The 26,023-nt window shown below is 46.9% G+C and overlaps 4 protein-coding genes across 5 annotated transcripts; 2 read left to right on the plus strand and 2 right to left on the minus strand.

The window, feature by feature from the left end:
- Window positions 1-1,422: 1,422 nt before the first annotated feature.
- On the minus strand, window positions 1,423-6,632 carry WDR77 (WD repeat domain 77). The gene is made up of 10 exons (XM_074564667.1): window positions 6,436-6,632; window positions 6,149-6,334; window positions 5,831-5,972; window positions 5,709-5,758; window positions 4,977-5,047; window positions 4,528-4,582; window positions 4,189-4,260; window positions 3,983-4,091; window positions 3,459-3,527; window positions 1,423-3,245 (listed from the first exon to the last, which is right to left on the minus strand). The coding sequence occupies exons 1-10, from the start codon at window positions 6,575-6,577 to the stop codon at window positions 3,086-3,088; spliced, it is 1,056 nt and encodes a 351-aa protein (XP_074420768.1). The 5' UTR covers window positions 6,578-6,632; the 3' UTR covers window positions 1,423-3,085.
- On the plus strand, window positions 6,576-9,760 carry ATP5PB (ATP synthase peripheral stalk-membrane subunit b). The gene is made up of 7 exons (XM_074564188.1): window positions 6,576-6,813; window positions 6,903-6,945; window positions 7,377-7,522; window positions 8,023-8,186; window positions 8,595-8,720; window positions 8,934-9,113; window positions 9,689-9,760. Exons 1-7 carry the CDS (start codon window positions 6,576-6,578, stop codon window positions 9,758-9,760), a joined length of 969 nt encoding a protein of 322 aa, XP_074420289.1.
- A 7,341-nt stretch (window positions 9,761-17,101) lies between these two features.
- Window positions 17,102-21,110, minus strand: LOC141733786 (adenosine receptor A3-like). The gene is made up of 2 exons (XM_074564670.1): window positions 20,148-21,110; window positions 17,102-19,168 (listed from the first exon to the last, which is right to left on the minus strand). Exons 1-2 carry the CDS (start codon window positions 20,495-20,497, stop codon window positions 18,565-18,567), a joined length of 954 nt encoding a protein of 317 aa, XP_074420771.1. The 5' UTR covers window positions 20,498-21,110; the 3' UTR covers window positions 17,102-18,564.
- A 920-nt stretch (window positions 21,111-22,030) lies between these two features.
- LOC141733785 (adenosine receptor A3-like) lies at window positions 22,031-25,311 on the plus strand. Of its 2 annotated transcripts, none has more exons than XM_074564668.1 (2): window positions 22,031-23,204; window positions 23,778-25,311. In XM_074564668.1, the coding sequence occupies exons 1-2, from the start codon at window positions 22,870-22,872 to the stop codon at window positions 24,430-24,432; spliced, it is 990 nt and encodes a 329-aa protein (XP_074420769.1). In that variant the 5' UTR covers window positions 22,031-22,869; the 3' UTR covers window positions 24,433-25,311. The 2 variants fall into 2 exon arrangements, with proteins under 2 accessions (XP_074420769.1, XP_074420770.1); XM_074564669.1 differs by having other exon boundaries at window positions 23,817-25,311.
- The last annotated feature ends 712 nt before the right edge of the window (window positions 25,312-26,023 follow it).

Here is a 26,023-nt window from a genome sequence, read left to right on the forward strand (position 1 = left end):
CTGAATTTCGGCTTACCTAGGGCTTGGTCCAGTTTCTACTCAGCAGCTGCTGATATAAACCCTGTGGCAATTTAAGTGTTTTTCAGAAGGCTGATCAAGGAATGAAGGGGCAACTGGCCGCAGCTGCCCCAGCGCTCTCGGAACAGCCCTGGCACCCACCTGGCTCGGCTTGTGCAGTTCGGCCTGTGCTGCTTCTATAAATAGTTCTTGGTTTTCAGCTTTTCATGAGTAATGAAACTTGCATACCTATTTGCAAGTCCGAACTAGAATGTTGTACTTCCAATTGAAAACGCAGCGTGAGCAACGCAAGCAGCAGCATAAAAGGCAGGCTTGTCTTCACAGTGGCTTATTCTCTCCACTCCTCAAAATTATATTTATTTGCATTCTCACCTCTTTAATCCAGCTCTGGTTACAGGACCAGGCTGTTCGTGAGGGAAGCGTGCAATGGGTACCTTGAAGCTTTTACTCCAGCCACAGCGTATGGAAGTGTCCCCAAACCCGAACGGCATGTAAAGGAATCCAGACAGTGTGAGCACACGGCAAAACCCAGAGAATTCGCCAATTCCTTTGCAGTTAGCAATGAAGTCAACAAGCATTGATGCAGTATTGCTGTGCTGGCAGCATGTTGGTGTGGCTATTTAATATCTCTCTATATAAATCTCTCTATATAATTTATATATAATCTCTATATGTCTAGCCTCGCTAGCAATGGCACGATCACCGAGGAGCCAAGCTAACGCAACGCGAGTGACTCCTAGATAAACTGTCGTTCTTCTGTGCTTCTCTTGTGATGGTGAAAAAACCCCAAGTGTAAGCGCTAAAAGCTGCCCAGATACTCCCAAAAGTGGGAGAATCTTTTGGGCTGGGGGAAGCTGCTGTGCCGCTTGTCAGGCTGGCAGCTGCTGCCCTCCTGCGGCACAACAGAAACCTTCGCCCGAAGATTGGACAGATGCTGAAGCATTTATTTATTTTTTTTTTGCGCTGCCTCACTAAAAGTCTTTAAGCAATTGTAAACCAGGATTAATATATCAGTAATGACCTGTTGTCCATATAGGCTTCACCTTCCACTATCATGCTTTTTGCCACACTACTGTGTTCTGCTCACGGGGTGGCAACGTGAGGAACTTAATGTGGTTTAATACTCAACATTTGAAACTTTCCTTTTTAGCTTTGCACAATGGAAACCCTACTTCAAGATTTGGAACTAAAAGCCTCCTGTAAACAAGCAGGACTCACAGCCTGCCCTGCATTAGTGCTGAAGAATCAGAGCACCCTACCATTAAACAGCAACTCGGTGCATGTTTATTTAAGAACGGTTTTAATTTCAGGGACTGCAGTCGCCACTCCACCTTAACTCCGTGAGTGATCCCAGCTGGCTCTTCACTGCTACAGAAGTGGCCCAGTCAAAGTTTTATACCCAGGTACAAATGAAAACTATGATTTATTTAAAAACCGTCTTCCGCTTTTTTCCAAGACAACTTTTTCACAAGCAGCATAAAACCTGTTTCAGTTTTCAGTACACCATCAGAGGCCCGCAACAGGTAACGTATTTGGTTGTTCAAGGGGTACTTTTGAGGAAACTTGTCAGTTTTTATAATCATTTACCTTTTCCTTGTCATATGCTGCTCTAGATCAGATTTGCTCTGTAAACGCCTGTATGACACAGGAATTAAAAAAGCAGGAAATGAGGTTTAATGAGAAAAGTAGAGAGCCTGGGAAAGCTTAGTCTGCCTAAAAATTAATGGTGGGCTCTGCATAACTTGCATCAACTAAAACCTGTTTATGCAGGGATAAGCCCGCTGGAAGTGGTGTACACTTTAGTGTTGCTATGGTGCTAAAGAAACAGGAGTAGCACTCATTTCAATAGTATTTTTTTGTTTTGTTAGTCAGGGCCTGCTTTATTCTGTCTAGGAAATACTAGGCCAGACCAGGCCGCATCGAGAGCAGTGGGAATGCATGCACAGCAATTATTTTTTCAGTTAAATGCGTTCCAGGGAAACAGTTTAGTTTGAAAAGTGTGTGGTATACTGCAAAGAACACCTCTAAGAATGATGTGGAGTCTGTTTTGGGGATTATGGGATGCTTGGTCCCCTCAGTCTCCGGCACAAGAAGTCACTCATCACAAGTGCATAAGGAGTCTCATTTATCACTAAGCAGAGTCTGTTTATAGGAGCAAGCAAATGAAAACTAAAGTCCTTAGTCCAGTTTTTCCCTTGCATAAACTTGTGTTCACAGGTATTATCTTTGAATAAGCTGTCTTCGGCACAGAGGAGATGAAACACGGTGTCAAATAGCGCAGCAACTGCTACCTTCTCTTGGTTTTCTGCATGCGACAGTAATCGCCCCTTTGAGCTGGCCTCAGCTGCGAGCCAGTGTTGAGCATCGCGCGTCCCAGTATTTCAGCACGTGTTAATGACTGGGCTACAGCTGGGATCCTTATCCTACAGCACACAGGACTGCTCACACCAAGCACTGGCATTCCAGTACCCACCAAGGGAGCAGAAGTGCAGGTACAGTGCTTGCCATAGCATCCCCGCGGGCGGGCAGTGGAGCCCGACCCTCTGAACCACGTGCTGCGTTACGCACAGCAGCGGGACCCCTTCTCGCCTTTCCGTGCTGACCGGCTTCCCAGTAGTTGGAAGAACTGATTTACATAGCAAAGAACTTTGCTCAAGGGTGAGGCTCTCGCATCCAACTAACAAGAGGTGTTTTTAACCTCCTCCCAAAAATGTTTCTATTAATCCCATGGATGGTTTGGAGAACTGAGGGAGGAATTTAATGGATTTTTTTTTTTTTAAATTATACCTAATTCCCTGTCTCTCCAAGTCTCCTCTGTGCCTGAAGTCAATTTTTTTTCTGAGTAAAATACTGAAGTCTTATCACAGGTGAAGCTAGCTCCTGAGGAGAGGGTAAAGCTTGGTTTGTAACTAACTTATGCCTAACTTAAAATTACTACAGGAACCTTCTTAGTCACAAGCTTCAAGGCAGCCACCAGACCATACCCGCTCCAGTTCACACACGCCTTTGACTTCAGCAGAATCAAAGTAATGCCAGGAAGGAATTTGGACACTGAGTTTAAAAAAAGCTATTCTTTTACACAGTTGACTCCAGAAGCGTCACCACTTGGTATGGGGACAGTGTGATGTAAAACCTGATGATCCCATCCAACTGTAGTGAGCAAGGCATTGTCCGAAGGAGACCACGACAAGCCTTTTACGAAGTCTCGGTGAGAACGGTTTCTGAACCTGGAAAACATGAACGCTCCATTAGCCATAACGCAGTGTCACTAGACGTTTATGGGCTTGTGCAATTCCTAACTGCTAGTTTGTTGGGATGATGCTCCCCTGTTTAAGGAGTATTTTCATCTTCTGCTAAGCATATGGATAAATAATTAACTTAATGAAAAGTCAACATGACAAAACAGCTACAGTAGTAAATACATTCTGTCTAGTACTTACACCTCTGAGAGGTCTGAGTCAAGAACAGCTACTGAACAGTCTTCACTGATTGAAGCCAGTAAGGGTGAACTAGAGGAGAGAGATGAGATCACAGTTAGAACAATCAAATACAAGAACACTTCTTAGGGATAAACTTGCGAAAAGCATTCTTCGTAGTGAGCCTGACCCAGGTACAGTGAATTAACAGACACCAAGTCTTATGAAAATGTCTTCATCAGTATTCGGCAGGTTGCCAGCACACTAAGCAGGAATATTCTACTAGCATTGGAAAGCAAGTAATCCTTCCTCAGAGGTTACTGTAGTTACAAAAATCCCCACAATGAGTGGGTCAATAATTGTGAATACTGCAAAAGTGTTCTCATGTATATTCACACACTGGTCAAAACTGAGATTTTGTTTGGTTTTACTCTATTCTTCTTGATAAAGAGACCAAAACTAGTACTCCCATAGGTTTTACTCTAAAAACAAATAAGGCTTTCAAGTGTATGTAGTCACACATTCTATGCCAGTATATCAGACTGTACCTATGTGCAGAAAATGCAAACCCCGTGATACTTCGGGCATGCACAGTGGAGCTGAGGGCAGAATCAGGATTCTTTGTGTCTACTAGTGCAACTGTTCCATTTTCGTCACCTTTAAGAGAGAGAGAATTGAGGTTATTAGCAAAATTGTCACATGAAAAGACAGACCTTGATTTCTGTGGTGAAAGTCAAATGAGATCACTTCTTACCCAAAGCAAAGATGTCACTTTTCTGTGGATGCCACATGACTGAGGTAGGGAGGTGATTACAGGCACTGCAAACTGTGAGTAAAATTGGGATGAGTGTGAAAAGAGTCAGTACAAAGCTATTCCTACACTATCTCAGTTAGCACTGCTACTGCACTAAGACAAGTATTTAAAAGCTTAGTACACTTCCGCAATAGTATTAGACTTAGGTTTTAATAGGCTTTTCTGCCCAAATGGTCAAATCGCTAGACTTGAAGTTAGACACAGCGAAGTCAGGCATAAAATAATTCACATCTTCCACAAAAATTCATACACACGCAGTGACTGCATACAGAAACATACCAATTCGAGTAGCTGGTTTGGGGCATCTGGTGTCCCAGAGTAAAGTTCTGTTGTCCTATAAATCCAAAGTGAATGAGAAGGTTTTTACAATTTCTTTGTGGAAGGGGGTTGGCATAAACTCAGATTTGCTGCAGAACTACTACTGACCCACATTTAAACCCACACCACCTCTTCCTTTGTGTTAAAATGTGTTAAAAACCCACACCTCCTCCACCTCCATTAATTGCAAGTTAGCTCCTTCAGTTATCCCCAGGACAGAGCTGGCAACTCCCGCATTTTAATATAAACCGGTAGAAATCATCTTGCTAAGCAACTTATCAGACTGTAACCTTTAAACAACACAGGTATGCAGCTTGTAACACAACAGGTGGTTTCTCAGACAGTGCAATTAACTGTAAATAATTACAGTTAAATCTCATTTGTAGATTTAGACAGAAAGCAAGCTTTACCTCAGCACAGGACAGGAACACAGTGTCCTTACCAGGACAGGAAGCCACACATGTCACTGAACCGGAGTGAGCTACCAAAAGCACAAAAGGATAAAGAGCCTCAAAGATTGTACCCAACTTTCTCAAGTGCATCCAAGGACCTCTGAAGGTCCAGCAGTATAATGATAGTTTATGCCCAGATACAGCGTTAACTTCTGCTCAGCAATAGCCAACTGCTTCCTACCAAGCTGATGAGCTGCCAAATCCAACCAGAGCCACTGCAGTCAAGTCCCTGTGATGTGCTTGAGGCTTGAGGAAGCCTCACGAGATAAGAGTTGGTTACAAAGGGGCCAGGGAGGACAGGATCAAACAAAATATGGCCTTTGCCACAGCTAGAGATCACAATACCAGATCTCCAGATATCGGCATCTCCAATGAACTGTTGTTCAAAACATGGGTTAGGAGATCATCAATCACGTGCAGGTAGAAGAAAGATTTCAATACAAAAGAAATACTCTAAAATACACTTAGAGATGCAAGGCAAACTGAGCCTTTCACCATTCATTTTGTGGGGAGAAATGAACAACAGCCTAAGAAATAAGGCTGTGCCGGAAACTTCACAGACTGGCAAACATTAGATCGCGGCCCCAAGTGTGGTTTGGCAGACAGATACCCAGCGATGCTGCAGGACTGAGCTCAGCCTGCAGCAACCGGCAAGGGGGCAGGAGGAGCGGGGCGATGGCGGGCACTCACCTCTGTAGGAGTGCAGCACCGCTTGCTGGGGGAGGTCCCACACCTTCACGCTGCGGACAAGAGCGAGCAGTCAGCGCCCGGCACCGGCCCTGCCGCACGGCAGCCGGGCTGGGGACACTCACCAGAAGTCCCTGCCACCGCTGACGGCCTGGGTGCTGCTGGCCAGGACGGCCACCGTCGTCGCGATGTCATCGTGCTCGTATTTACAGAACTTGTTGACGATGAGGGTTTCGTTCTCGTCCAGCTCCCACAGCTCCACAGCGCCTGGAGAGGGGGGATGGGGGGCACTCACGGCATCAGGAGACCCACCTCGGGGGGGGGGGGACCCACCTCGGCGATGGGGGGGTACCCACTTCAGTGGGGATCGCCCACCTCAGCGATGGGGATGGGAGGGCACCCACCCCATGGGCGGCCCCAGTAGGGGAACCCCCGTTGCTTACCGGAGTCGGAAGCCACCAGGATGCCCCTGTCAGCCACCCAGCGCAGGTCGGCGACGCCCGCCTCTGTCTGGACGCCGGCGGTGCAGAAGCCCTCGCTGGGGGCGCGGCGGGGGTCGGCGAAGACCCAGAGGGAGCCGGTCCAGCAGCGGCCGCTCAGCCCCGAAGCACCCAGCAGCAGGACCCCGTCTGCGGGAGAGGCGAGGGGAGAGGCCTGGTGAGCGGAGGGGCCGGGCGGCTCAGCCCGGCCTCCTCACCCCGCTCCCCCGGCCCGCCCGCGGCCCCGCTACCTGCGCGGTAGTGCGCGCCCTCCAGGTGCCGCTCCATACAGGCAGGAGCGTTGGGCGGGATGTTCCACTCGGGGCCGGCTGCATCCGCGGCCTCCCCGCCCGCTGGGGGCGGCGGGGGCTGCTCGGGCGGCGGCTCCTCCATGGCGGCGGCGGCGGGAGCGGGGCCGGTGGCGCCCCCACGTGCTCCCGCGCCGCGCGCGCCGCCGCCGCCTCTCGCGAGAACACCCGCCCCGCCCCGCCCCTCCCCGCGGGTCTCGCGAGAGCCTACGCGCCGCCATCTTGTTGTGGAGGCGGCCGGCGGTCACCGGGACGAAGCGGGTCGTGTCGGTGCCTGTGGTGTCCCGTCCGCCATGCTCTCCCGCCTGCTCCTCCGCGCTGGTGAGACGGGGGGGGCGCTGTCTCCCTGGGGTGGGGGGTGTTATGTCTGAGCGCTGTCCTGACCCTCTCTGCCCTTCTTGTTCCCTCAGCCCCGGCCGCGCTGAGGAGCCTGCCGCCTCCCGCCGCCGTGGGGTGAGTACCGGGGGGGCCTGGGGGACTGGGCAAGGAACGCTGGGGGCTTGGGCCTCCGGCTGAGGCCTAGCGGCGCCTCGGGTGTGCCGGGCGGCCCGGCCGGCTGCCGCCCCCCGGCAGTGACGGGCTGCCTGAGGAGGCAGCGCCTGAGAAACCCACGGGTCGTTGTTCGTAAATAATGTTGGACTCGGGGTTTCTCTTTATTTTTGTAATTAACGTCGGGGGCTTATAGAGTAGCTGCGGTGGGAAGGAGGCTCTGGAGGTTATTTAGTCCCGCCCATTACCTCAAAGGAGGCGTGTCTAACGAATGCATACCTATTTCATTGGAAATATGTTTGAGTCTTATCTAAGAGTGGGTTTGTTTGGGTTTGGTTTTGGCTTTGTTTTTTTTTTTTTTAAATAAGCTTAATGGAAACTCTCATTATTTATAGTGTATTGCATGCCACAAGACCTCTGCATACAACTCAGCAGTGTTTGGCTCCTTTGCCACCTCTGCCTGAGAAAGGAGGAGAAGTACGTTACGGTTTGATTCCTGAGGAGTTTTTCCAGTTTCTCTATCCTAAAACAGGAGTTACAGGTTAATATATACTTTTTTTTTTTTAAAGTGTGTTTAGTTATGCTTCTTGAGTTTGTCCACCACTTCTAGTTGCTGAAACAGTAAAATATTTGAGAAAATCCTTTTTGCGCATGCAGAAGGAGGTTATGAAGAATGAGCCAGTGCAGCAATTACTGGTCCTAAAGCTGGGCACCTGTACTTTAAATAAAGGCTCAAAGAATGTCATGAGCTTGATCTTACAGGAAGATTTATTTACCTGCTGACCTTTAAACAGAGATTTTTGTCTGTTTCTGAATGAGCAGAAGCAGCAGGTCCCACGCAGAGTGAAGGTTGCTTCTGCTTCTGGTGAGATCCTTGTGGCACCCTTCTCCTTGGTGGTATTGGGTTTCTACTTATTGTCCTGGTAAAAGAGAACGCTTCCTGATCTTATTGTATGCCTTAAACTAGCAGTCTCGTAGGCGTTTGACTCTAGTGAGCCTCTTTGTGCTTTGTACAATAATGCTGCTTTATTGTTTCTTTAGGGCCTTATATGTTGGGAACTGGACTCCTGCTTTACTTTCTCTCTAAGGAAATCTATGTAATTAACCATGAGACAGTTGCAGCTGCCTGCATATTATCAGTCATCATTTATGGCGTTAAAAAATTCGGATCCGATGTAGCAGCTTTTGCTGACAAACTTAATGAGGTAACGAAAGAAACCATAATCTAACTTTGTAGTGGTTAACAGCTATTCTAAGTTATCTGCTTAAGTATTTAAAACAATATCATGTCCAGGTTGTCATAAAAATCTGACTCTCATTATTAATCTTCAGAATGTTGTTTAAATAAGGTATGCTTTAGATCTTATGTTGGTATTGTTAACATAAGTCTTCAAAATAAAACAGTTCATACCAGCACAAATGATTTTTTTAAAGTACGATTGATTGTGAACATAATTCTTCTGTCTTGTCATCCTTTAACCTTAACTCTGTGACAAACCAGTTTATGCAGACATTTCTCAAATCTTAATGCAGAATTTCAGAAGTTAATTACAGATCACTTGTTTTCCTTTTGTCTTACATTCTGAAGTATATTTTTTTGTTTCTTCTTTCAGGAGAAAGTTGCTAAAGCTTTAGCTGTGAAAAATGAGGCTATTAAAGATCTTGAGACTGCCATTGAACAGGAGAAGAAGGAGCAATGGCGGGTTGAAGGCCGCAGTTACCTCTTTGACGCTAAGCGGGTATGCGGTTCCAGCTCTACTGTTCATTCCGCTGCAGTCTCCACTACGTTATCTGGGTCCTGCTTAGACAATAACAAGCCATTTGCCCTCTGTGTGTTGCAGACAGGGCCAGTTCCACTGCCTGATCCAGTGACTTTTGCTATAGAATGTGTTCTGCTGCTGTTTTGTGTTCTTGCCAAACATTAACCCTTTGATTTCATCTTCTGTGTCTAGAATAATATTGCAATGTTGCTGGAAACTAATTATCGAGAAAGACTACTGATGGTGTACAATGAAGTAAAGAAAAGGCTGGACTACCAAGTGGCTATGCAGAATTTAAAGCGTCAGAAAGAACAAGATCACATGATTCAGTGGGTGGAGAAAAATGTTATTCAGAGCATCACACCTCAACAGGTACTTGCTTTTTTTTACCTGCTTTACACTTCAGTCTGTACAAATAGTTCCTGCCAGGTGATTCTGCCTTAAGCCAGAAGATGCTAGGGCATCTTTGGGTGACTTGCAGATGTGGCTGCAACGCATTCCTACTGTGAGTAAGAGCTAATAAGCCCAGTTACGAGGTACCAGATGCTTGTGTTGTTGGTGATTTAAGTTAGAATCACATGCAGTGTTGGTTGTTGCAGCATAGAGCTAAGCTTGTCATTAGATACATAGCTAACAGGTCAGGGAACTCGCTTGTAAAATTCTCTGTGTAAGACCATGGCAGCTTAAGATCCGCAGATGGGCTCTAGATGTCTTTCTTTTAAGGAATGAAGCTGAGAACAAAAAAAGAAAACATATTCCTAGCACTGCACGCAGATGCTTTAATGCAGGTCATTGTTCGGATTTGAATCTCTGACTTCATGAGCTATAATTATCCCATTTTATGGCTCCGAAAAGGAGTATCTAAAATGCATTAGAAGGCATATTTTCTTGTCTAAGTGTCTTACATAAAGTCTTTCTTCTGAAAGCTCTTTTCCTTTCTTTTGCAGCAGAAGGAAAGTATTGCAAAGTGCATTTTGGACCTGAAGGCATTATCGAAGAGTGCACAGGCAGCAGTGTAACCACATCTAATTCCACTGACATGTCTCATTACTTACTGTTGAAAACTGTATGATTCTAAAGTATCATTAAATAAACAAACAAACCAACCACTCTGCTGTCTTTCACTAGCAGTAGCAACAGCAATTTCTTTCTTGTGTTTGAAGTAGCTAGATCGCACACAGGAACTGCTATTGTTCCTTTATAGTGGGGGTTCTGTTTGGTTCTTTGTTTGATCATGAACACTTCCAGAGATAAGATACAGAACTTCACAGTGAGAAATTTTGGTGCTAATACAGTGATCACTTTTTGTTTTAGAATTCTGTGTGGTAATGACCTATAGATACCTACTGTAACTGTAAAGATGTTTTAAAATCAAAGTGAGTGCCAGCGCTCCTATTCACCTAGTCAGTCCATGGGGGTACTCAGAATGAATACCTTCATTTTAAAAATGAACTGAGAAATAACATTTTCATAACAAAACTTCAAATGGTGATGAAAGTATCTTCCTGTTCTGTGGAGAAAAGGATGTAGCTGGCAGGAAACGTGCCAAAAGCTACCAGAAAACTTGTCTGCAGCTGAACTCACCAGCATGAAGTTTAAAACAGTAACATAGATAAGGTTATTCTAGAGGGTGGGTTTTTTCTGGATTTTCATAGGGGAAAAAAAACCTTGCTCTTTTTTGTGTAACAAGGAAAATAGTTTTATGTGTGTTATGATAATACACAGGATAAGGCTTTTAATTTTCTTTTTATAGGAAACTTCCCTGAAGGTTGTTGTTACTTCTTAAATGCCCCAGCTAAGCAAAGCACTTACCTGTGTGTAGTCTTATCCTTTCTGTGTTGGAAAGTGATTTATTTAGTAAATAAGTAAGCAGACTAGGGTGTGCTTACATGCCTCCTTTATATGGATTGACACTAGAGTTGGGAAATGCTTATTTTTAGTGGAGTTAGTAAAATAACAGTTTTCTACAATTTTCAATACAACAAAAAAGCAAAAAGTGTTCTTTAGAGGTATGAAATAAAGTAAGCTAACTTAGGCTGAAGCTGGCTGACTTTTTTTTAGATTAACGGTTCCTGAGAATGCAGGTGCCTTTCATAGTTTCCTGTTTTTTTTAATTTAAAAAAAGAAAAAAAAAAAGCTAAGTTGCTCAACTTCCACATTTGGGTAACCCCGCATCTGAATGACACTTGAGGTTTGGCTAGTTTGACAGATCCTTTGCACAAAGCGAGTGGTCGAGCTGCTGCGCCGACACGTCAGGAGTTCCCCAGCCGGCGGGCAGCAGCTCTATGGTGCCAGGTAAGACAGAGCCGTATCGCTTCGGCGTTGCTTTTATTACTGCAAACACAGCGCGCTCTTGGAACGGGAAACTGGGAGGTCTTAACATTTGACTCTGAAATGTGGGCAGCAATGGACATGCAGTAGAAAAAGATGTCAGAAAACAGAAAACAGAACAGGATGTTTACTTCCATGTTATTCAGTGTGCAGTTTGCAAGCTGTTTAGTGAGAAATAGCAGAAATTTTGTAGTACACTGCTATTTCCCTATCTAAGATTCCACCCTCAAATTTGAGCAGTTACTGTCCCTGCTTTAGTGGAAAAAGTCAGTGTAAGCTGAGAAAGAAAAGATTAAAGTATTTTATCAAGCTGCTTCTGGTTATGAAAATGTTCATGAAGTTTACTCGGTTCTAGCTGCTGCAAAAATAATCCTGGGGGTGCTTTTTGTTAGTTATTAAATGTACTCCATCCTTGTGAAAGAAGGCAGTGTGTTCATCGGAGCGCAGTGAACGTGCACACGTGTGCACAGGAGCAAGGCACTGGGAAGCAGGATTTGTGCTGAGTAATTGCCGGCTTCGCTGCTGTGGCTTTGTGCCGGTTTGTATAAGGTGTCTGAAACATTGATAAAAAACTAAAGAAAGTCTGTGAATTAGAAGAGGTTTGTTTTGCTTCAGTCTGTGTGTATGTATATAATTACAGATTTTTTTTTTTTCCCCCTCTTAGCTTCTCTTACTGTTCATTAGTGTTTGCAGAGAATGGGAAGTCGTCCCTCAAAAGCAAATGCAGGTATTTTCTTCTTTAAGGAATTTTCTTAGATGCAGTGTTCTTGACAGAGTTCATACTGTCCTGACTTAAAAGGGCTGCTGTGGGGGTGGCTTAGCAGGAGGTGATTTGCGGAAGATCTGCCTGCCTGGCAAAGGCTGCTGTGGGGCAGTAATATTATGAATAAATTTTTTTCTGTCTGGTGTTTCCACTTTCAGCCCTCTGACAGAGAAATGTTGTACTTAAAATAATAATTGTTTGAATTGTGAAAACACGTGGCTCTATGTAGTTCTTGTTGCTTGTGATATTACTGAAGAAAGTAACAAGTTCTAAAACCAAGTTTTGATACTTTTTTTTGTTTTCTGTTCCCTTCTAGTTACAACAGAACCCCCTTCCACCACTGTCGCTGTGCACACCACTCTACATACCGCTGTACGTACCACTGCGGCTGACTTAGAAGCGTCAGAAGACAAATGCTGGATTGATAAGTAAATGCTCTACTTTTATTTCCTGACTTTAAACAGAGCTCCATGGGACTGCAGATTCCTCCCTCCTGTAAGGGAGGAGTTATGTGCGATGCGTTTTATGTCTTGGGGTTTTAAAAGGTTGCTTAGGATTTCCAAGTCTGCGCGCTGCTTCATTCATAGTGATGCTTAATGCAGATACGCACCTTTTAATCTCATGGGGCTTGGGATAAATAACGTATTACATTTCATAAAGTTTGGTGAATTTGAGCACTACTGATTCTTCAACACCTCTGTTAAAACTGGGGATTCTGACACTGTGTTCTGTGTATCAACAGCCATGAAATACTCTACATTTCGCTGGTCTTTCTCTCTGGCATCCTGTCGACTGTTCTGGTTTTTGCAATCATCTACCTCATCAGAAAAAGTAAGTGACGCAGTAGCGGGAGTAATGGCAGATGATGATCCAGACCTGGTGGCGCTTCTGCTTGACTACTTGTACTGCACGTCTTAACATGGATGGTGCTAAGTCTATGCTCTTCGGGCTGCAATCTTACAGCACTAGGGTTTCAAAGCAACTTCTGCTGAAGTTACTTCGAAAGAGGCTCAAATTACATCTCCCTTGAATGATTAATGTATTGGTAAACAGGTCACTGCAGCAGTAACTCCTCATGAATCATCTCAGAAGCTCTTTTCATGGGGGAATTAACTTTAGCACTGATGAGTTGTCGGTTTTGTTGGTTGCGTTTGTTTTGGTGGGTTTTCTTCATCCTGACAGTGGCCACACAGAATTCTCACCAAATTCATCAGTTGCTTTCATCCCTGGCACTTCCAGCAGGGAGGCGGGGGCTCGGGCTGCCAGAGGGCTCACTCTGCAGTGAAGGTCTGCGACAGATTTTACAAGCTAGGTCTAAGCCACGCACTCTCTGGTGCTGCTCTGTCACCCCGCTCTCCTGCCTTTCTTGCGCTGCTGTCTCCGGACACGGGCAGACGCCTCAGACCGGTCCCTCCCCTTCCTAGGGTGCAAGATATCCCCCCAGAACATACGAGAGCAAGCGCCCTCCCAGACAGTGACTGAGGAATCTGCTAAGAACGTCCAGGTAAAGGTCACAACTCTTATTTCTAATACTTTATGTGGAGACTTCAGATCCTTAATAGAATGGTAAATATTAATTTTTTTTTTGGGGGGGGATGGGACGGGACAGGGTGGGGAGACGTTTGCTCTTGCAAGACTGAAGTGTTAGTTGACAGTTCTTTTGACTAAGGAAAAATGTTTTTGTTTGTGCATCCAAGGCTTCAGCCTTTGTTTGTAGTTACCTGGGGAGGTACCTGGACAGTAAGAGGAAAGATATTCCTTCTCTGTTATCACAGGGCTTAAATGCCACACTCCCCACATATTTCAAGGGTTCTGGGGCTAAACTAAACCACCACTTAGGCAGGTTAGGGGAAAATCTTTCTAAACAGCAAGCATTTCTGCAATCTTCATTCATGATATTGATTCTTTGGAAGAATCAGGGTCCTGAGCTGTGCTAACAACTGGTCTGATAGCATAGCATTTACTAGACTTCTCATGTGCAGGGACAGACTGTGACCACTTACAGTGTGTAGCGCTGAGGACAAATTAAATGCAGGAAATTCCTGCTGAGATGTGATGGTTGCACACGCTCTAATGTTTGCGGCTTCTTTCACATCCCCAGAATGAGGTTGCCTACACCACTGTGGTCTTCCAGCACAGTCGGACACCAGTGGCTGTGTGATGATGAAGTTGCTAGTGAAATGAAGATGCTTTCACTTTCTGCACATCAAATGCTACTAGAACATTGTATCAAGGCCTATAGTGCTCTGAGAAATGCCAGCACTGCCGTATGTAACATCAGCTTGTTTTTAGTTACAAGGGGAAACTAATGTCTCCTATTCCAAAGTGCTTTTTATGCTGTATTTCCTCATCTGTAGAAATCTTAGTGAGTCCTTACAACGTACTTGCAAAGTTTCCATTTGTGTGTTTGCTATTGCTTTGAACTGCCAAAGAGAACTGAAAAATGGAAATGTTTCTCTGCGTCTATTCATGTCTGTGCTCTTATGTTTCCCTTTTCTGTCACTAACTATAGCATTTTTCTGGGGTTTTTTTGATTGCCAAGTGCTCTGGTTAGTTATTTTCTGCTTATTGAAGTTGTTATCATGAATTATTTGTATGGAAATGTCTGCTTCCTGATTGGGTGACTTAAAAGAAATGCACAGTTACAGTGTGACCCTCAAAATTTGTGGAAATGCCCATTAATGCGTTATTACCCATAGTGCTCTAAATACATTGTGAAAAATTAAAAATCATTCCCTTTTCATAAACTGGGGAAAAGTTACCGCTAGTGACTCAGTCTTAACAGCCACAGAGAAGCTGCTTTGCATGTTCCTGTGCCCACGGGTGGGAGGTTTGTTGTCCGAGGAAGTACAGTGATCTCCGTCTGTCCTACAACACTTCTCCTGCAAGGCTGAATTGGAGCGAAGTTTCCTGCCACCTCGGCCCTCGGGGCTTCAGAAGCCACCTCGTTTCTGGTCACCAGAGAGTGTCGGATTCTGGCAGGTATTTCTCATTTCTGAAAATGCGGATGACTGTGTGCGTGCTGTTTGAAACGCCTCTCCAGAGGAATCTCAGGCGGGACCAGTGCCTCGGGTCCTGCAGCCCCTGTGCGCTGCAGCTGAAGGCACAAGCTGACATCTGAGAGGCTTCGAAGGCGTGAGGCTGGATGTGCCGCCTGATGGCAGCACCAGGCCGCCGATGGGCAGCTGGATCCAGCTCAGCTCAGCCGTGGTGCCTTCAATGTCTTTGCAACAAGCAGTTAGCAGAGCAGCGGCTCCACCTCTGCCAGCTCGTTGGGTTGTCCTGCCTTCCTGCCTGCAGAAGCTGGTGGAAGTCCGGGAGAACACTGAAAAGCTGGTGCACAGACACCATGACGTTCTGAAATCTGGCTTGAGAGGCGTTGTGGGTAAGGCTCCTGACCGTTTTACAGGGTTGGGAGTAGAACTCGTGGTCTTTGTTTTGCTGTATCTGCTCTCATCTCAGTCGTGGCAGTTTCTTCAAGCACTATTTAATAGAGAAAAATACTGTATTACTCCTCAAAATGCGCAGCTGCTGAGACGTTTGTGAGGGATGATTGCGGTTGGTTCACAATTATTTTTTTGCTTAAAATTAACATTAGTCTGCTGCCCGACAGCAACCGGGAAATAAGAATGTCTGAAAATTTACCTGGCTTGCACAAATATTAGGTCACCACCCCAACAAGAATGCTGCCTTCCTGTGTTGGATCCTGTCTTAGAAGTGCAAGAAAAGGTGACTCACCACAGGCTTCCCTCCACCCCCGAGACCAGCCAGGATGTTGGGTTTTTCATGTTGGTGTTTCCTCACCGTGAATTGTACTGAGACTTAGTGCAACCATTTCATGTACTTGGTGAAACGCTGCCAACCAGAGCGCAGCAATTTTGTGGCCCTGCCTACAGAGCTGAGTGCGGTACAACCCCTGGAGACAGAGGGTGACAGAGAACCTCTGTTTGCTGCGTGGCTGCTAACGAGTCCCAGGCTCATCCCAGAGCATCCGTCTGTCTCTCCCTTTCCCGTGCCAAGCGCTCTCTGTAGTCATACACAGCTTTTAATGGTAGCCATTGGCCAACTCTGTTTTACAGACGGCTAGAGGAATTTGGGACAACTGCATCTGCTAATCAGAACCGAGAAGGTGGTGTGTGTCAGCTGTTTTGCTGTGCTGGCTCTCCCATTTTCAGTAGGTTTCTGCTAGAGGTGTTTGTACTTACAGTATCCTTAAAGACAAACGTTCACAGCAGGAATTTGCAAGGCAAAACGCGTGGCCATGGGAAAGTCCAGTACGAAGTGTCCAGCCCTGGGAGGGTGGCGGGGAACAGCTCATGGGTTAAATGGTGCTTGGAAGGATGCGTGGACAGTAGTGGCCTACGGTATTCCCTGACATTTTTGGGATTGACATCTGGTTGCAATGTTAAAAGGGCGGATTATTAGAGGTCCAGGATGACGCTGATGTGACTGTCAGGCTGCATTTCCCTCAGCCAGCGATGAGTCAGCTCTCGCGGGAGAGCTAGGTCCTTTGCTCTCCCCGAGTGATACTTGTATACGCACGGACTGCGGGTATGTGCCTTCACCCATCTTCACATCTAGTTTAAGTGTTGTTCAGCCTGTGTTTGATCTCTGTCGGGGGCCGAACGCCACAACTACTTCCAGAGTAAGTGCTGAAGTGGGGACCTAGACCCGCGTGTACGTTTTCCAGCCGGCACCACCACTGGCAGAAGTCAGTGTGTATTTCTCAAAAATACATAGGCAAAGTTTGCTGTGCGTCATTCTAATGAATAATCTTCTGCCCTTTAGGTGGGACCTGTTTTTCTGCTGAAAGCAATCAGTTCTATCAACTGGTAACGAGAGATCATGCAGCAAAATTCTGATGTACTTACGCAGTGACTTCCTTCGTTGGCCTGTTTATTAATAGAGTTGAACTGCGTAGCAGGGCAGAGCTTTGGCCTGTGACAAGGGTTACATCAGATAATAAATTGAGATGTCTGATCTCAGCTAAAGGAGCAGATGCCAACACTTTCTGAGATAAATAACGGAATGATGCATTCCCTTTTCTGCTTTTTCTAGATCGCTTTCATTATTTAAAGATGGCGAAAAAAGAGCCTGGCCTTTAGTGACCATTTTCAGCTTGACCCATGTTCCCTAAAACCAGGTTGTGTGAACTACGGTGTAATATTTACTGCATTTTCTGTCAGGACACAGACTAAAACAGTGCGTAGATTTCATGCAGGCTGCTTTTTTGATTGTCACGGGAGAAGAGCACACTGAATTAATATAAAATCTATCTAATCTTTATTACTATTCATGAAAATGTGACAACACTGACTGTAGCACAAGTTGACCAGACTCAAATTTATAGTCTAGATTGACAGAGAAGACAACGGGTGTAAGAACAGTCAGTGAGGACGTGCCTGGATTGCAAACTGCTGTATTATCAACAAGAAAGAACACATTTATTCTGTTTTTCAGAACAAACTGCTCCTTATTGAAAAAAATACTGGACGAAATTTATCTTAAGTATCTCTTCTGTATTTTGAAACAATTTAATACAAAGACATATATATTTACATACACCTTTAGAGTAGTCTTCAGATCTGTGACTGGTTGCTACAAGTCTTCAGGTTCACAGAGGAGACTTGCAGCAAATTACATTTAAATCAGGTGTTAGGGAGACAGTTTGTGATTGCAGGGGGAATTAAGCATGGGAATATGCTCTGCAGGAAGAATACCCAAAATGTATGGGCTTTAGTAAAAAAATTAGGAAAATGCATCCTTGATGGTTTAGAGCTAGTCGATTCTATCCTTGGTTAAGGAGCTGGGGAAGGAGGAAAGAACTCAGCTCTATTAGTTTATTTTTTGTCAGTCGGTATTTTTTGACTGGCCTGCTCGCCTGTAACCAGCACATCTCGTCAGTGAACAGTTTCGGTGAGTTCAGCGGTTCGGCTCTTGCCTGGTGCTCTGTGTCTGAGGTGAATTCTGCAGGTTTCTGGGGTGAGCACTGCCTTGATTTAAAGCGATGAAAGTCTCCCACTGACAGGACATCGCCCGAAGAGGAGGAGCGACCCCAAAGTCAGTGCAGCTTCTGGCCTTTCAGCTGAGATGCTCAGGGCAGCAGCGGGACCAGCAGCAGCAGGTGAGGGTAATTTCGCAGTGCAGGTCGTCTGCGGGTGGAGCTGCTGTTGTTTTATTGGACCGGTGCCACCGGACACAAAAAGAATTCAAGACAAGTCCAGCCGTGTGTAAGCAAAGGGCCCATACCAGGGCAAAAAGAGAAATCAAAAATGTAACAAAAATAATTATCAGTCTTGAGCTAAAACTAGAAATGAACAAGCAGTGGCTTTTACCAGCTGTCCATGGATCTGAGCTGGGGAGCTACGAGCAAAAAGTCTGCCTTGTTAACAGTGCTTTGGGGCGCTGGTCTGCCAAATAACGCTCAGACCAATAAATAACTGGACGGTCCTGTTAAATGAAGATGCTTGCCTGGAAGATCTGGGCTTGGTACAGCAACCACCAAGCGGAATTCTCTGGGGTACAATAATGCAGAAGACCATAAATGATCCTTTTGAGCTTAATGTCAAATGTAGATCAGATTGAATAAGAGGAGCTTGCCCTTATCATAAAACAGTTCGTGCAAGAGCAGGAGTAGATAAAACAGAACACATTTTTCCCATGAGTTTCTTAACAAAGTGGTTTATCAGTGATCTGGTGTGTACTGGCAGGTCGGCGTTCGTTCTTCGTTTATGACTGTTGGTCTGTTGTTTGCTCTGTAAGAACGGGGTCTGGTTTTTTGCACAGGATATAGGTCCTTAAAATTAAAAGGTACGTGGTTTTGAACTTCTTTATCTTGCAAGCATAGACAATGGGGTTCATGGCAGAATTGGCATGGGATAACAGGATTCCCAAGTACATCAAAGACTTTGGGATCTGCCACTCAGGGTAAAAATAGGAAATGAAGTTTATAATGCACAGAGGCAACCAGGATATTGCAAACAGGAAGAGAACAAGTGCGAGAGATCTGGCTGTCTTGAACTCCTGTCCATAAAAAGATCCTGCCCCTCTCGCATTGGTTGTACCTTGACTTAGCTTTGTCCGGATGATGTAAAAGATTTCAGCGTACAGAGCACACATGACGAGCAGAGGAACAAGGGTCCATATGAAGAAGCCAAAATAAACCATGTAATCCATTCTCATCACAGAGGTAAATTGACAGCTGAGAAAGCCAAAGCGTCTTGATTCTGTCCTGTTCCATCCAAACATGGGGACTAATCCTACCAGCAGGGACACAGACCAGCACAAACCCAGCACCCACCAAACTCTTCTCTCTCTGGTGATTAGTTTATACCTGTTGGGGAAGAAAACTCAGGTCGTGTCGAACAGAAGTTTTTAAAATAGTTAAGGATGGTTTCAAGAACTCGTGCGTTCAAATACTGCAGGTTCGTTGTCACAAAATGGAGCATTAACTGGTTTTTTGGGGGGGGGGGGGGGGACGAAATCTTACTTTGAGATATGCCCTAACTCTTAATTTGTAACAGTTACTTTGCGGCACCCACACAAAGGAATAAGTTTAAGTTCCCCTCTTTATAATTGGATGTTTTCAGCTACTTCATTTCTTGTTTCATTATGATCTTAGTGCTCCCTCTTGCTTAGATACTGCTTTTCTGCTATTCGCAGTCCTATCTTATTTCTCAGCTTCCTCGGGCGTACCTGACTTTTACGTTTGGTCTATGCCATTTGTAGGACCAAACTGTTCTTTCGTTCTTCAATTGTACAGGTCCTTTCCCCATGAAAAACCTGACTTCTTTCATGCTTGAGGTTTGGATTTCTAGCTTATGTACTTTTTCATTAAAATATAAAAAGCGAATGACCTCTTAAGTTTCCCCTTAATAAGTTTGTTGCTTCTTTTGTATTTTCAACGAACGCTAAAAGGAATTCTATACAAAAGACTAGCCTCGGAAACCCAAAGAAATCTATAGTACTCTCGGCATCCTGCACAATCAACAAAACGTCTGAAAAATTCAACAGTTTGACCACAGACCCATCCTGTGGCCAGGTTCTGATCAGCAATGACCCCGAGCTATGGGCCCCACACGAATACGCCTTGTGAGCTGCGGGGAGCGGGTTCTGCTCTAGAAAGCTCGTCTCGGGTGGGCTTTTAGGCACAGGAATCGTCTCGGTGCCCAAGCGTGCATTTGGAGCAAATATTTGTTAGAGAAGGGCCGAGTTAAAGAGGAGGGAGGAGGTGGCACTCGTGGGGCAGAGGTTGGGCATAGGAAAGCTGGCAGGAGTGGGGCGAGCGGAGGGGCCTGTGGTCCAGCACTCACCTGGTCGGCACCTTCACTCGCAGGTACCGGTCGATCGCGATGGCCAGGAGGGAGAGGATGGAGGCGTTGGTGAAAACCACCATCAGGCAGCACATAAATAGGCAGGTGTAGAAGTGGACGCTGATGCCCAGGCTCACCACGATGGCCAGGGGCATGACGAGGATCCCCACTGCGATATCAGCCAGCGCCAGGGAAACGATGAAGTACAGGGTCGTGTTCTGAAACGTCGAATTCAACTTCACCACCCAGATGACCAGGATGTTACCCAGAGTGGCAAACAAAGCAACCAAGCACTCGGTAGCCATGTAAATCCCATCCAGGCTGCTCAGCGCCAGGCTGTCGTTGGGCATGGCGGGTCGCTGGAGATGCTCCCACCCTGGCTTGAGCTGCAGGAGGGAGCATGGGCACCTGTGACCTCGTGTGGGATTCGTCCTCGGCGGGTGGCACTCAGTGGTTCCAGTGACTCTTGGGCGCGCAGACCTCTTCCAGTGTCTCACGTCCCCAGCGCTTGGGCAGCAGATCAGCTGTTGCCTTTCAACGGAGCTGCAAATACCTTAGTATCCAGGAAACGTTGCCCGCTCCGGACGCATCTCCTGAAGCTCGCAGCATTCCTTCAGCAGCCTGGGATCAGTAAAGCGCTTGGGAAAGCTATTTTGAAGGAAAAGAATGGAAAAGCTTCCACAAGCCTGCTTACTGACAACCTATAAATGAATACTTTAACTGCTTCCTCTTACAAACCACAGTTTTAGAAGTGGGAGGACTGTACTGTGCAAAGCTGTCACTTATCAATCTAGATAATTGCTTTGCAGTCACTATAGGAAATGAGGCAATTCAGGGGACATTAGAAGGGTGTTTCATTAAATTCCAATACTTGATTTAATTCAGTGTATACAATTTCAGTGAAGGCCCTGAGGTGGCCGAAAAATGCTCTTTACTTGTAATGCAGTTGGCGTTCTCAGTGAGAGCCCTCGTTTCTGCTAGAAATCAGTATGACAACCGACCAAGTCATGTTCAGACGGTGGCATACTTTCCTATGCTTTGTTTATGGAAGACGGAGAAGTCGAGGAAAGGTGTGGGAAGTGAAGTAGCGGGGAGAGGGTGTGAAAGCTGTGACCTGTTTGCTGCGGTGAGCCTGGCAGCGCGTGGTGCCTCGCTCCTTCACGTGTCTGCAGTGAAAGAGCAGCTCCCGTCTCAGGTGGAACCGAGAAGAAATGCAAACCTGTGACCTCGTGTCAGCCTGCGGGTCGCAGGGTAACCTGGCCCTTGGGCACGCTCTCCAGGAATGAGCAAATAGCAATTAAACAACTGGGTGGATGGTGCCATGCTAGTATAACGAAGCCTTAAGCAAACACGGGCAGTATTCTGTTTCCCGGACACTGAGTCCTCCACCTCTTCCACGCAACTTTCTGGCAAAACTGAGGAAGTGAAATCAGCCCTGGGAGCAGACAGAGCCAGAAATAAACGAGACTTCTTTACTGTCTGCTGTCACAAGAGCAGGACAAAATCCGCTTCCTTGATATCAGTGTAAGTGCTTCTCGCTCCCTGATGGAGGGCGTTTTGGTAGAACTACTGCTGGGAAAACGGTGAGCTCTCTATAGACAGTCCCAGCCTGCAGCTGAACTTGTCTGTGCTGGTTTTCTAATCAAATCTGACACAGGGTGTCTGTGGGTGCAGGAGATAAATCCCAGGAGAGGCACGTGAAGGTCACAGCTGGGAGGAATGCGGGGCTTTTGCAAGCGGAAAGAGTTCCTTCCCTGGGCGGTACCTGGGAAGGAGCGGGCAGCCGGCACTTTGCAGCTCTGAGCAGACACGGGAAACCTCCGTGTCCTCCAGGCTGCTGGCCGTGCTTGGGTGAGAGCGGTCCCCGCTTCCTGCGCTCGCTGTGCATCTCCTCGTGTGGCCGTGGCTGCCAGCTTCCTTTTTCTCTCATCTGCTGCCAGGGCTGCAGCCAGATCTCCCGCGGAGACAGTTGCTGCGAACCTGAGTTATCGAGGCTTTAACAGGGCCCACGCTCCTGCTCCAGCTGCCTGGCACCTTAGGGGAGCAGCTTGTCTAACGGAGTCAAAAGAAAGTGTTTCTCCCTCCTTTTGCTCACCCCAAATCCAGCTGAATGTCTTCACATTTGTCATCCCCACCTCTTCTTTGTGGCAGGGGAGCAGACTAGATCATTCAGGGTCCCTTGGCCCTGTTTTCTCTGATGCTGCACCTGTGTGTAGTACAGACTGAGCGGCCTTTAAGGAAGCTCCGAGACGGAGCAGCCTAGCTGCAGTGCCGTAGAGCTGTGCGTTGGCTAATTCACTCTGCTAGGCGGCGCAGAGCACCCAGCTGGGGAGGAGATGGTGCATTTGCAGTAAAACAGACCAGCAAAATTATCGTGTGCAACAGGTAGCCCCTGTGGTTTGTTCACAGTGTGATGCTGCCACTGTATCACACTGACTCTCGGACAAAAGCAGACAACAACGTGCTGAAACCTCAAGGAGACAGGAAGAAAGATGTTAGAGGGTTTGCTATAGAAGGTCTGATAAGGGGATCTTCATGAACAATTTGCTCTGCGCACCTTTGAAGAGCGAGTTGTGTATGCAGATCGGCAAGCGTGCAAAACTCTGAATGAGGGACTTAATTTAAAGCAGGTGGGGGAGGAGCTGGCTTCTGACCTGGCTGTTGCAGTTAAAAAAAGAATTCAGCGCAGCATTTTGTAATTTTGGATGTAAACAGCCTCAGAATGTCAGTAGGCAGCTTGGATGTGATCTATATCGTGATGGACTCGGTTATTGGGATACTTGCAGTGGTGGGCAATGCCTTGGTGATCTGGGCAGTGAAGCTGAACCCAGCTCTTCAGAAGACCACCTTCTTGTACATCGTTTCCCTGGCGCTCACTGACTTAGCCATGGGGATCCTTGTCACGCCACTGGCTGTCTTGGTGAGCCTGGGGGTCCCCATCCATTTCTACTGCTGCCTCTTCATGTGCTGCCTGATGATGATCTTTTCTCATGCCTCCATCCTGACTCTCCTGGCCATCGCAGTCGACAGGTACCTGCGCGTGAAGCTGCTAATCAGGTGAGACTGGGCGAAGGTCCCATTTTATCATCTTTTCCCCATTTCTCTCCTCCCTTGTGTTTTCCTTCTCCCTTATTTGCAGCATCGTAGGGCCTCCTGGGCATCGTTGGTTCTCTAAGAGAAACTCATACAGGAGATGTTCCCAAACTGTAGGCAATGGAGCACCAGCAGACCGGGCACTCCTGGAAATTCAGCCATGCCTGAATCGTAAGCTGCAGAGAGTCAGGGAAGGGTTGCTCCTGAACGTGTATGTGCCTGAAGTCTGGGTAAGGTGGCGGTCTTTAGGTTTTCCCCTGGGAGACAACCATACCGCTCTACTGATGCGAGTCAAAATGAACCAGTATTTTGGGAGGAGATTTTCTGAGGAAAGGGTCTGAACCTGCATCTGTGGGTTCTCATTTAAAAGGGATTGGTGACTTTTTGGAGGTTGCCCTGTAGTTTCAAAATACATCTTAAATATCAGAAGCTGCTAAGGACCAACCGCAGAGAACTGTGCTTAACTCAAATTAGAGCAACCAGAAACGAGTGCTTAGAAGCACAAGTTCCTGAATATTGTAGTTCTTTTTTCTGGAGAATTGCATCTAACGTGGCTGGTGCTTCCTGCCCACCCAGGTACAGGGCAGCCGTCACAAAGAAAAGGATTTGTGTGATCCTGGGACTCTGCTGGCTCGTGTCTGTGCTGGTGGGGCTGGTCCCCATGCTGGGGTGGCACCAGCACATGGGCAGCTCCAGCTACATCGAGTGTCACTATTTGGCTGTGATGAGAATGGATTACGTGGTGTATTTCAGCTTCTTCACCTGGATCCTCCTTCCCTTGCTCATCATGTGTGCCCTCTACACCGAGATTTTCTACATCATGTGGATCAAACGAAGCCTCAGCTCAGCAAGGCCTCTGGGAGGAGGAACAGTTTGTGGGAAGGAATACAAAATGGCCAAATATCTGGCCCTCATCCTCTTCTTGTTTGCGATGTCTTGGCTGCCTCTGGGCATCCTGAACTGCATTTCGTACTTCTGCCCCTCCTGCGCCATCCCGCAGCCCCTCATGTACCTGGGCATCCTGCTGTCTCACGCCAACTCAGCCATGAACCCCGTCGTCTATGCCTTCAAACTACAGAAGTTCAAAGAAACCTACGTTTTCATTCTGAGGACTTACATCCTGCTCCAGAAGTCGGAGTCAGTTATTTCTAGCGCAGAGCACGCAGCGGAGCTGGAAGCGAGCACCGTCTGAGCTCCTCAGCCTGTCTGGGCTGGATACGACGACTGAAACAGCGTGGAAGCAACAGGAGCGGGGTGAAAACGGCACAGACACCAGGACACATGTCTCAGATCGTGCATTCTGGAGCAACAGTTGTGTGTGTGTGCCCGTGTTCAGAGAGGTGACAGCTCTGGGCGGTGCAATGCCGAGCACGGGTTCCCAGCTGACTGCCAGAACAAAGAAACTTTGCATTTCCGAAGCAAAAGGTGTGAGAGGTTTGGAACAGAGTGGCAGCTCGTCGGGGGAGTGCTGGGTGCGGGGGACAATTAGCGTTGCTCATGTTATGGGTGTTTTGCTCTGTTCATAAAAAGCTGTGCTGGTTTGTGCGACACAGCATTAATTTCTCTTTTACTAATTTTACTTTTCAGTAAGGGCTCTTCTAATAACGCTTGGGAAAACTGCACTTTTAGGAGACTCTAGTGTCTGAATTTGTGAAAATATTTGCTGTATAGCCAGCTCTGGGGTGCGGGTTTCAAGATCTGAGTGTTTTCGAGCTCTCCAGGTGCGGGGATGAGGAGGAGCGAGACCCGAGCACTTGACCCAAGCTGCCAACAGGATTATTTCATACCATGAATGGCACATTCCATAGAAATTAGAAAGTTTGCTGTGTAGTGCTCTCTCTCCCTTGATGGCTGCCATCCTGAGAACTCCTCGCCCCGGTGCCGGACCCTGAGCCCTTCCCTTCCTCTCGCAGCCACAGCACTCGCGGGGTCCCACGCTGGCTGTCCCTGCGGGAGTGCACGGCTTCTGCTGATGGAATGGGCTGAGTATATTTTATACTGGTATCAGGATCAATGTTGGTTCTTCAGAATTATTAATGTTAGTTATTTAGTCTTATTGTATTAAATCCGTTTATCTTTCAACCCTCAGTTTTCCTCATTTTTCTCAATTCCCCTTCCCGGGCGCGGAGGGGTCATCAGGTGAGAGAATGATTGTCTAAAGGACAACAAACTGTGGGTTCCTCAGACCATACCAGCAGCACCGTTGCGCTCCATGGGGCGCTGCCGGGAGGTGGCAGCGGCTCCCCGTGGCCGCGGCTCCTCACACGACGCGGGTCTCCCTCACCCTCCGGGGGACCCATTTCCCAAGGCCCGGCCCTTTCTCTTGGGCTGGCCCAACTATTTCTGCTCGTATTAAACGAGCAGCCTTTGCGCAAAGTTCTGTTTGCACCAGCCCATAAAACTTAATAGCGTTATATCATCCCGTAGCTTTTTCTTAGAAGGCTTTCCCTTGGGGACACCGCCTCTGCCTAAAAGATGCCCACAACACTGCTGGTCCTACCAGGGCACAGGCTGTTGGGTTTCTTTTTGCCTGTCCTTTTTTAGCAGCTGTGGACTGGAGATGAGTTCAGAAAAACGCCCGTCTTCAGTAAACCTGTGTCCATGTGCCTGCGTGGGTGGGTGACCTGGGACCGGAAACCTGCGGCTGAGCAGCGGGAAGGGGTCTTGCCCCGTCCCCAGGCTGCGCGGTACGCTGAGCACACGTTTCCTGGGCTGTAGGTGAAATGAGAGATGCTTCATCAGCTCATTTCATGACCCTCAGGCCAGACCACACAAGAGGCTGC

The sequence above is a fragment of the Larus michahellis genome, chromosome 21 (assembly GCF_964199755.1).
Source record: "Larus michahellis chromosome 21, bLarMic1.1, whole genome shotgun sequence".
NCBI classification, from domain to species: Eukaryota; Metazoa; Chordata; class Aves; order Charadriiformes; family Laridae; genus Larus; species Larus michahellis.